The sequence below is a fragment of the Xenopus tropicalis genome, chromosome 10 (genome assembly GCF_000004195.4).
Source record: "Xenopus tropicalis strain Nigerian chromosome 10, UCB_Xtro_10.0, whole genome shotgun sequence".
Taxonomy (NCBI): Eukaryota; Metazoa; Chordata; class Amphibia; order Anura; family Pipidae; genus Xenopus; species Xenopus tropicalis.
In genome coordinates, this window is record NC_030686.2 from 44,289,741 (window position 1) to 44,300,763 (window position 11,023).

The following is an 11,023-nucleotide window of genomic DNA, read 5'->3' on the forward strand; positions in this document are numbered from 1 at the left end:
GGCATAGCCGGTCCAGGCCTGGGATGCTGCGGGGAACTGAGTGAGGGAGCCGGGAGCACCGGGAGGGCTAAGGGCAGCGCTTACCGGGACATTGGAAGCAGCGGGACTGAATGCCCAGCGATTTGCGGATATCTGTTGCACCATTAGAGGGCGCGGACATTAAGGGATCGCAGCGACAGAATACTGGGCTCGTTTACAAAGGGTCGGGGTAAGGGTTATTCATTGGCACAAAGCGGCAACGTGTTAGGGGCAAATGTAACTTAGCAACACAAGTTTCTGTCCCAGAGCCCAGTAACAGAACGTAGGGGCTTTTGGAGCCCAGTAACAGAACGTAGGGGCTACTGGAGCCCAGTAACAGAACGTAGGGGCTTCTGGAGCCCAGTAACAGAACGTAGGGGCTACTGGAGCCCAGTAACAGAACGTAGGGGCTACTGGAGCCCAGTAACAGAACGTAGGGGCTGCTGGAGCCCAGTAACAGAACGTAGGGGCTACTGGAGCCCAGTAACAGAACGTAGGGGCTACTGGAGCCCAGTAACAGAACGTAGGGGCTACTGGAGCCCAGTAACAGAACGTAGGGGCTACTGGAGCCCAGTAACAGAACGTAGGGGCTACTGGAGCCCAGTAACAGAACGTAGGGGCTACTGGAGCCCAGTAACAGAACGTAGGGGCTACTGGAGCCCAGTAACAGAACGTAGGGGCTGCTGGAGCCCAGTAACAGAACGTAGGGGCTACTGGAGCCCAGTAACAGAACGTAGGGGCTGCTGGAGCCCAGTAACAGAACGTAGGGGCTACTGGAGCCCAGTAACAGAACGTAGGGGCTACTGGAGCCCAGTAACAGAACGTAGGGGCTGCTGGAGCCCAGTAACAGAACGTAGGGGCTATTGGAGCCCAGTAACAGAACGTAGGGGCTGCTGGAGCCCAGTAACAGAACGTAGGGGCTACTGGAGCCCAGTAACAGAACGTAGGGGCTACTGGAGCTCAGTAACAGAACGTAGGGGCTACTGGAGCCCAGTAACAGAACGTAGGGGCTACTGGAGCCCAGTAACAGAACGTAGGAGCTACTGGAGCCCAGTAACAGAACGTAGGGGCTACTGGAGCCCAGTAACAGAACGTAGGAGCTACTGGAGCCCAGTAACAGAACATAGGGTCTACTGGAGCTCAGCGACTCACTTTATTGGCTGTCCCAGGTTAGTTAAAGAGCATTACTGGCTGTATGGCAGAGGGTTAAGGGCTAATTGAGCTCAGTGACAGATGGGTAGGGGCTACGGAATATGACAGAAGGTTAGAGGCTACTGTTTCTCAGAGACAGAAGGTTAGAGGCTACTGGATTTCAGAGACAGAAGATTAGAGGCTACTGAATCTGACAGAAGGTTAGAGGCTACTGAATCTGGCAGAAGGTTAGAGGCTACTGAATCTGGCAGAAGATTAGAGGCTACTGAGTCTGGCAGAAGGTTAGAGGCTACTGAGTCTCAGAGACAGAAGGTTAGGGGCTACTGGAACCTGAGAGACAGAGGGTTAGGGGCTACTGGAACCTGAGAGACAGAGGGTTTGGGGCTACTGGAACCTGAGAGACAGAGGGTTTGGGGCTACTGGAACCTGAGAGACAGAGGGTTTGGGGCTACTGGAACCTGAGAGACAGAGGGTTTGGGGCTACTGGAACCTGAGAGACAGAGGGTTTGGGGCTACTGGAACCTGAGAGACAGAGGGTTAGGGGCTACTGGAACCTGAGAGACAGAGGGTTTGGGGCTACTGGAGCTCAGTGACAGATGGTTTGGGGCTACTGGAGCTCAGTGACAGATGGTTTGGGGCTATTCAATGACAGGATACTGGGGCACAGGTATTTTAGGGATAAGGCTATATGTATGCAGTGGCACAGAGCTAGGGGTTATAGAGACACACACATTTAGCAATTAGGGTAATTTTCTGGAGGAATAGACATAAATAGCTAGGGTGACTGGGGCACAGCCATTAATAGAGGCTTCTGGAGTTCAGGGATAGGGTTATGGTTACTAGGGGAACCTGCATATAGTAAAGCCAGTTACGTGGGGGCAATTACACAGGCAGAGAAGTCAGGGAAGCAAATGAATGGCGGGTCAGAGGTCACTGGAGCATTGAACCATTGGCCACTGAAGCAATCTGGCTGATTGGTAGTAGCTTCTGCTGGTGGTTATTACTTTACTGCGGGCTAGTAGCCAAATGACTGGAATGACTGATACTCCATGGCAGATACAGAGGTTATTAGGGCAGAAGCATAGAGAGAGTGGGTATTGTTGCTCTGTCATTAAAGCCCTGGTAAGTCTGGGCCAGGGTGAGTGGTAGAGGGATTCTATGAGCTAGGGCCTACTGACTGAGGGGTAAGGCCGGGGGGATTCGCTTTGGAGAAGCAGCGAACAGAGATACTTATAAAGCTTTCTGATTGGCAGGAAGGATAGTAGTATTAGGGCACATAGTAGAGGCTACACAGTTGAATTGGGGGCACTCTGGTGATTCCGGTGGGTGCTGAGCAGCAGGGTAGGCAGATATAACTTGCCTGGAGCTGGCAAAGGAACTGAGGCACAGGAGATAACCTATAGGCACGAGGGAGGCACCCAAGAAACACTGTATTAGCCACACACCCCCCTGATACTCAGGTCCTGGGAGTAACTCCCGGCCACCAGAACAAATGCTGGGAACAGGCAGGATGGAGGAATTTCACAGCGAGGAGGAGGAGCCATGGTATGACCAGCATGACCTGGAGCAAGGTGAGTGATCGCTGCATTGAATGGCAGTTATATTAAAGGGGTGCTGTACATATGTACTCATGAGCCCACAAATAGGGTGTGTATTGGAAATACATTGGCCCATTTCTATTATTATAAATCTGCAGTTTTCATTGCATACTGTACTAAACAATATATAAAGATAATCTATAACCACTTTCCCTATATACTGACCCCACTTTCTTGGTTCAAAGTAGTTTCATCAGATCTCTGGCAGATAAGGAAGTCTTCCCTATCTGTAAGCCTGAGACAATTACTGAATTTTAGGGAAGAGACTATAAATACAGAGCTACATAAAAAGGTATCAGTTTAAGGTTAGCCATGCTTGGAGGAAACCCATCTGTGGGGGGGGACTAAATTAGGGTGCACTGATGTCAAGCACAAGGGGTGTTTGTTACCCTGGGGTCGGGGAGTTTTTTGGGAAAACACAGGATTTCTTCACTTAGGGGCTTTTAGCGGACATTCTGTGATTGGTCATTGAGTGGCTAATGCATCCCATAGTGTGACAAGGGTGCTCGGGGGCCATAGGCTTTGCACTGGCTGGGAGATCTGTCCAAAGCACTTGGGAATTAGAAAAGAACTAATACTGCGGCTGTATGGGCAGTTTATATATATATATATATATATATATAAAAGTGAAGAGGGGTGACGGCACTCACAGGAATTTTCAAGCTTGGAGACATCAGATGAGGTGTAAAAATTGAGGTTTTTATTTAGTCCGACGTTTCAGTTCCTCTTGGAACTTTCATCAGGGACAACAACAGTGAAATGCAATGTGAACGCTATTTAAACCCAAAACGGCGCCAAAATCGTTGCTAGGCAACCCCCATAAACAGTGAATGAGTGTCAGTATAACATAAAAAAACAAAAATTGTCAGTAAAATAAAATATATAATACAAAAACTGGAGCCAACAGGCAAATCATAATAAGCACTTAGTCACACAAGATCAGTTCATATGACCCACGAGCGCAATCTCGTAGCGCTACAAAACGGATCATATTCAGAGGAGAACGCCATAAAGATCCCCAGGTATACCCCGTGAGTTACGCACAAAAATTGGAATCGCGTCAGGGGCTTATCGATAATAGTAAACGCATCAAGGGCTTACCGGTTAATAGCCTTGCACTGGCAAAGTCCTATGGAGACCCGTACGGGCACGATCCTGTTAAGCACACATACTTGCGGTTGCTAGGCAACCCGCCAGCGGTGAGCCGGTTATATAGACCGACGTGCATTAGCATACACATTAGGCACACAGTCTGGACCCGGGCCGGGTCCTCAGAACGGGGGTTGCAGCCGTACATCTCAGTACACTTTGTGTCCAGATGTCAGCGCATACCCCCTGCACTCATAGCGGCCAACGTACTCCCAAAGGGGATTGTATAAAAGTTAGTGTTGCCTTCTGCACTGCTCACATGGGGGTTGCAAGAGGGAAAGTATTTGCCCTGCGCAGGGCATCAAGAGTCAATTAAAGAATCGCTAGGGACTTGCACGGGCAAAGCACAGTGGCAGATAGCACATCAAAAGGAAAATCGAAAAAATAACTTTAAATAAAAGATAGCAACTGATTTGCATTTCATTGAGTGAAATAAGTTTTTGAACCCTCTAACAAAAAAAGACTTAATACTTAGTGGAAAAGCCCTTGTTTGCAAGCACAGAGGCCAAACGTTTCTTGTAATTGATGAGCAAGTTTGCGCACATTTTAGGAGGAATGTTGGTCCCACTCCTCTTTGCAGATCATCTCTAAATCCCTAAGGTTTCTGTCTCTGTGCAACTCTGAGCTTGAGCTCCCTCCATAGGTTTTCTATTGGATTAAGGTCCGGAGACTGACTAGGCCACTCCATGACCTTAATGTGCTTCTTCTTGAGCCACTCCTTTGTTTGCTGTATGTTTTGGGTCATTGTCGTGCTGGAACACCCATCCACGACCCATTTTCAGTTTCCTGGCAGAGGGAAGGAGGTTGTCGTTCAGGATTTCACGATACATGGCTCCGTCCATTTTCCCGTTAATGCGAATAAGTTGTCCTGTGCCCTTAGCAGAAAAACACCCCCAAAGCAAAATGTTTCCACCCCCATGCTTGACGGTGGGGACGGTGTTTTGGGGGTCATAGGCAGCATTTTTCTTCCTCCAAACACAGCGAGTTGAGTTAATGCCAAAGAGCTCTATTTTGGTCTCATCAGACCACAGCACCTTCTCCCAGTCACTCACAGAATCATTCAGGTGTTCATTGGCAAACTTCAGACGGGCCTGCACATGTGCCTTCTTGAGCAGGGGGACCTTGCGAGCCCTGCAGGATTTTAATCCATTGCGGTGTAATGTGTTTCCAATGGTTTTCTTGGTGACTGTGGTCCCTGCTAATTTGAGGTCATTAACTAACTCCCCCCGTGTAGTTCTAGGATGCTTTTTCACCTTTCTCAGAATCATTGACACCCTACGAGGTGAGATCTTGCGTGGAGCCCCAGAGCGAAGTCGATTGATGGTCATTTTGTGCTCCTTCCATTTTCGAAAAATCGCACCAACAGTTGTCACCTTCTCTCCCAGCTTCTTGCTAATGGTTTTGTAGCCCATTCCAGCCTTGTGCAGGTCTACAATTTTGTCTCTGACATCCTTGGACAGCTCTTTGGTCTTTCCCATGTTGGAGAGTTTGGAGTCTGCTTGATTGATTGATTCTGTGGACAGGTGTCTTTTATACAGATGACTAGTTAAGACAGGTGTCCTTAATGAGGTTGACTAATTGAGTAGAAGTGTCTAACCACTCTGTGGGAGCCAGAACTCTTAATGGTTGGTAGGGGTTCAAAAACTTATTTCACTCAATGAAATGCAAATCAGTTGCTATCTTTTATTTAAAGTTATTTTATCGATTTTCCTTTTGATGTGCTATCTGCCACTGTTAAAATAAACCTACCATTGAAATGATACTGTTCTGAGACTTTTCATTTCTTTGTCATTGGACAAACTTACAAAATCAGTGAGGGGTCAAATAATTATTTCCTCCACTGTATATATATATATATATATATATATATATATATATATATATATATATATATATATATATGACAGGTAGATTTAAAGGTAAGTAGGTGATGGATGGGAGTTATAGTTTCACAGAGCCAATATGTTCATCTACTTGGTGCAGTGTAAGGATCTCACAATTGAGTATAATTCATGACAGGCTGCATCTGTAAGGGTTAAGTGCCCCAGCTGACAGGCAGAGACAGCGTGGATATGACAGGGAGCCTTGGGTGCCTGGAGGAGATGCAGCACGAGGGGTGGGTGGGGGGGGTGACATGAGAGCTGGGTGCGCGTGCAGAGCAGATGATATAATGCAAGATGGGCTGTGTGGGGCACAAGTGCTGTGTACATAGAGCGCAATGGGACGGTGTTGGGTAGGGATGGAGAGACCCAGCAGCAGCGAGTAACAAGTTGCACAGATTAAATAATGGAACAGAGCCAATATGAACAGCTGCAGGGTGCCGCTTCCCCCATCATTACACATTGTATGAAAGCAATATAAAGGGCTGGGTGACTTTATATTCACTTTTAGCATGTATACAACAAGCCTAGATTGTCTACATCATACATAGTGTCATTGAAAGGTAAACTTCCCCTTTAATCTAGTTTTATGGCCAGGCTGAGTTGACAGTCTGGGAACTCTGGTAAATGCTAAGTGGGCTGCTGTAAGCTGCCATAGACCAGTGCGTATGTTGGGGCAGTCCAGACATGCCACGGTGCATTTGAGAGGGGTGCCCCACTACCCCAAGTCACAGCTGCCACACTCATTATTCCTGCCCCTTACAGATTTGCACCTGGCGGCGGAGCTGGGGAAGACTCTCCTGGAGCGCAACAAGGAACTGGAGGTGTCGCTGCAACAGATGTACCTGAGTAATGAGGAGCAGGTTCAGGAGATTGAGGTACTGGCACAGTGGGTATCCCCTTGAGCTACAGTGAAACCTGGGGCAAATATCCCTATATCCTAGCGGCTGTGAGAAAGCTCCCCTGTACCTTTACTCTCTGCCAAAAGCTTCGGAACCCTACGTACATGATACAGTGGGTTAATTAGAACAGAGTGCTAATTGATCATGGCAAAGAAGTAAAGGCTACTGAGTCGGAATCAAGGGGTGGGGATGCAACTTTCCTCCCTCTTGCATTAGGATGTAGAACTGGCTCGCTGGGAAAAGCACTCTGCACTCAGCCAGTTGTCTCTGTTTATAGATCATTATGGCACTCTGCCTTCCATCCCAGCGCAGGGAGTGGGAGTATCTATGCCACCCCCCGTTAACCCTTTGCACTCCCTTTCTCTCCCCAGTACCTAAGCAAACAGCTGGACATGCTCCGGCAGGTGAATGAGCAGCACGCCAAGGTGTACGAGCAGTTAGACACCATGGCACGGGATTTGGAGATGACCAATCAGAGGCTGGTACAGGAGAACAAGGCAGCCCAGCACAAAATAATGAGGTGAGCGCTCACATAGACATACTTGTGCCTGGGAGGCCACTGAGGTTCTCCGAATGGGTCAGCATTTCTCAATCTGTCTCGGACAGTCTCACAGACACCATCGATGGGCTACAGAGGCAGGTGGAGTCGCTGCAGAAGCAGGTGGAGGATCTGCGCAGCGTGGAGCAGGTGCGCATCAGGAGGGAGAAGCGGGAGAGGCGCCGCACTATCCACACCTTCCCCTGCATTAGGGAGCTGTGTGCCAACTCCAGGTGGGTTTAAGCCCAGTTGGGGAGTATTCAGATGGGTGGTGTATATATATATATATATATATATATATATATATATATATATATATATATAATAAAACCTCCTCTCTTTCTCATTGAGCTATTGATGAGTATTGCTCTTCCTTCACAGGCACGAAGAGACCCTGTACATGCATGCCTCCTGCCTAGATCTGTCCCAGAAGCCCTTGCAGAGGGAAAATGAACGCCTGCAGAGTGCCGTCAACTCCCTGCGCGCCCAGGTAGCTGAGGAAAGGCAGCGCAAAGAGAGGGCTGAGCGGGAGTACCAGGCTGTGGTGCAAGAGTATTCCGACCTGGAGCAGAGAGTGTGCGAGATGGAGAACTGCAAGCTGCGTGTGCGGGAGCTGGAGGCAGAGCTGGTGGAGCTGCAGCAGATGAAGCAGGTGAGGGATAGTGTGGCCTTTAGCAGTAGAATTAAATCATTTATGTGGGACTGTTCCATTATAGTGTTTACACATAATATATTTATCATGCTGTGTAAAAAGTGGAGTGGAGCATTACTGGTGATGTTGCCCAGGGCAACCAATAAGTAATTAGATTTCAACAGTTAGAAAACCAAAGCAAAACATCTGATTGGCTGCTATGAGCGACATCACTGGTAATGTTTTACTCAGCATGATAAATATACCCCTTAGTGTTTGGTTTGCCATATGGAACTCTATGGCCTATTTCCTTCTCTGGTTACAGGTGAAACGATACCTGCTGGGCCGGGGTGACAGCCTTTCCCAGGCTCTTCTGGAGCCCCTTAATAAGACCCCGGAGACAGATGATCCAGAACCCCCTGAAGAAGGTCAAGTAGATGTGAGCAGGGGCCAGGTGACTCCAAACTCGGTGGTGAGGAAAAGCTGCAGTGACACAGCCTTGAGTGACATTGTGGGAAGGGATGCCGTCAGCCGGCACGAGGGCAATTATACCCTACATGCCAACAACACCCGGCGCCGTGGCATGTCCATACTGCGAGAGGTTGATGAACAGTACCACGCTCTCCTGGAACGCTATGAGGAGCTGCTGGCCAAGTGCAGGAGGCACGAGGACAATCTCTGCCATGCCGGAGTGCAAACATCCCGTCCGGTTTCACGGGACAGCTCCAGCCGAGACCTCCCGGCAGAGGAGGTCGAGCCGGAGAGAGTGCTGACCTTGCAATTGGAAGCGGCAGATCGGAGACTGGAGCAGAGCCAGCCAGAGTACAAGGCGCTCTTCAAAGAGATATTTAACCGCATCCAGAGAACCAAGCAAGATATCAATGCCGGCAAAGGGCCTGGGGGCAAGTAAAAGGCCTTCTGCCATTCCCCTCTGCAAGGAATGCTGCCATGTAATGCCTATTATGCGCCAGTTATTATTTAATTACCCCCCTACTAACCTTTCTGCCTTGCTGTAGCAGGAATCTGCACCACTGACACTGCTATGCATATATTTATATCCTAGGCCTAGAAGTCCTACCTGCCTCCCTTGAACTACAACTTTTATAATACTCTAACAGCCATAGGGGAGGGACTCAGGATGTATAGCACTGAACTGCTTCTTCTGCTTATTTATACGCACACTATGGTACACAGTTTTATATAGACACACACGTGCACATTGTTGGGCAGGTACATATTTGGCACACACAGCGCCAGTGCAATATACACCTACAGGTATACACTGCTAGACAGACACTACTGTGCACATACTCTGCTAGACAGACACACTACAGTGCACATACACTGCTAGACAGAAACACTATGTGCATATACACTGCTAGACAGACACTACTGTGCACATACTCTGCTAGACAGACACTACTGTGCACATACTCTGCTAGACAGACACACTACAGTGCACATACACTGCTAGACAGAAACACTATGTGCATATACACTGCTAGACAGACACACTAGAGTGCACATACATTGCTAGACAGACACACTATGTGCATATACACTGCTAGACAGACAAACTACAGTGCACATACACTGCTAGTCAGACACACTATGTGCATATACACTGCTAGACAGACACACTATGTGCATATACACTGCTAGTCAGACACACTACAGTGCCCATACACTGCTAGACAGACACACTACAGTGCACATAGACAGACACAACAGTGCTATGCTGTCACAACCGTTTCTACTTTTCCTTATTATTAATGATCTTTATGCTGTGCACTAGATCTCAGGGGCTAAGAACCCAACCCCATGCTTTTCCTTTACCCAGCTTGGAGCAGTCATTGGCCTCTCTTCTGCGAACTAGCAGTCCCTTGGCCTCTGTAAGCCATTGGAATGATCCAGTTTCCCAAATGAAGTCTGGCTAGGCTTGTTGGCTGAGCAGAAAGTCTGACACGTGCACGGAATAGGCCTCTCCATAGGCTTAGATTATTGGCCTAGTCTGAAAGATCAGAATCAGCCTGGATAGGACCACTATGTGAGCAGCTTTATACAGGGTGACTTTCCCTTTTGGAAGGCCAAAGGCAGTCCAGTATACAAAATAGATGTTTATGGAGGAAATCTGGGTCCTTTGCATCATGGACTGCAGTGGAGTACAACACAAGCCCTGAAATATAGCAAGAAGGGAAAGGATCATGTGACTACTGCACAATCAGGGGGTGTACGGCTGAAGCCATTCTTGCTGCAGGCCAAGCTCTTATGCAAGAGTCTATACAATGTAAACTCATTGCCTGTCTCAATGGTTCCCATTATCTGTCGCCGCCGCATAGTGCCTCGTGCACGTCCCAGAGCAATGATGCCATTTTCTATGTAGGTCACATTAACTAGGTACTGGCTGGCCACAACCATGCAGACATACTGCCCAAGAGACTAGCTGGCTTAATGTGCCAGATGTACTGGGACACACTGATGTGATTGGCCAGTTGACCCACACACTACTAGAAATGAGCAGTCAGATTTGGGTCTCTCTTGCATTATATCTATCCCTTCAGCTGTGTAGTGTTATTGCCCCGCTAATCTGCCTGTGCCATCTGATGTCAGTATTTAACCCTTTACTTCTTACATTGACCTGCTAAGTATCGCTCTGTGAAAACAGAAACATCAAGCTTTAGGATAGTCGTAGATCCTCAGGACAGGGTGTAAGCCAATGAGGGGCAAGCAACACTGCCCCCTTTCATAGGGGATAGATGGGCCATAGTTAACCCTGTGTATTCCTTGCTTTGTATATGTGAAGGCCTCTTGGTTCAATGCAGCAATGCCCAACCTGCACTACAACTCTTGTAACAGCTTCACACTCACAGCTAGAGATTGGTAGGCATGCTTGGAGCCATCCTTTGGTACCATGAACGGCACAGGTTGCTGTAAGCTCTGTGGCCCAGGATGTATTCTGTTTAAAGTGTGCAGGGGGTCGAGAACAAGCACGCTCTCCCGAAGATCAGTATTGAGAACCTAACTGGAATAAACTGACACAGTATTAGCTCTAAAAGGCCAATCTGGTATATTGTGGTCTGATCTAGCCATTTTATTCATATGTCTATTTAAAATTCACTTATTCCTGTGTCAATAAATATTTTAGATTATTCTAA

General features: G+C 48.0%; 1 protein-coding gene across 1 annotated transcript; it reads left to right on the forward strand.

Moving 5' to 3' along the window:
• The first annotated feature begins 1,073 nt into the window (after positions 1–1,073).
• On the forward strand, positions 1,074–11,023 carry cdr2l (cerebellar degeneration-related protein 2-like). The gene is made up of 7 exons (XM_002939980.4): positions 1,074–1,397; positions 1,452–2,741; positions 6,563–6,675; positions 7,071–7,219; positions 7,306–7,470; positions 7,619–7,889; positions 8,194–11,023. The coding sequence occupies exons 2-7, from the start codon at positions 2,663–2,665 to the stop codon at positions 8,776–8,778; spliced, it is 1,362 nt and encodes a 453-aa protein (XP_002940026.3). The 5' UTR covers positions 1,074–1,397; positions 1,452–2,662; the 3' UTR covers positions 8,779–11,023.

Coding starts and splice junctions, on each gene's coding strand:
- cdr2l (XM_002939980.4), top strand. CDS start 2,663: ATGCTGGGAACAGGCAGGATGGAGGAATTTCACAGCGAGGAGGAGGAG. Junction 6,676..7,070: donor AGCAGGTTCAGGAGATTGAG/GTACTGGCACAG, acceptor TTCTCTCCCCAG/TACCTAAGCAAACAGCTGGA. Junction 7,220..7,305: donor GCCCAGCACAAAATAATGAG/GTGAGCGCTCAC, acceptor TGTCTCGGACAG/TCTCACAGACACCATCGATG.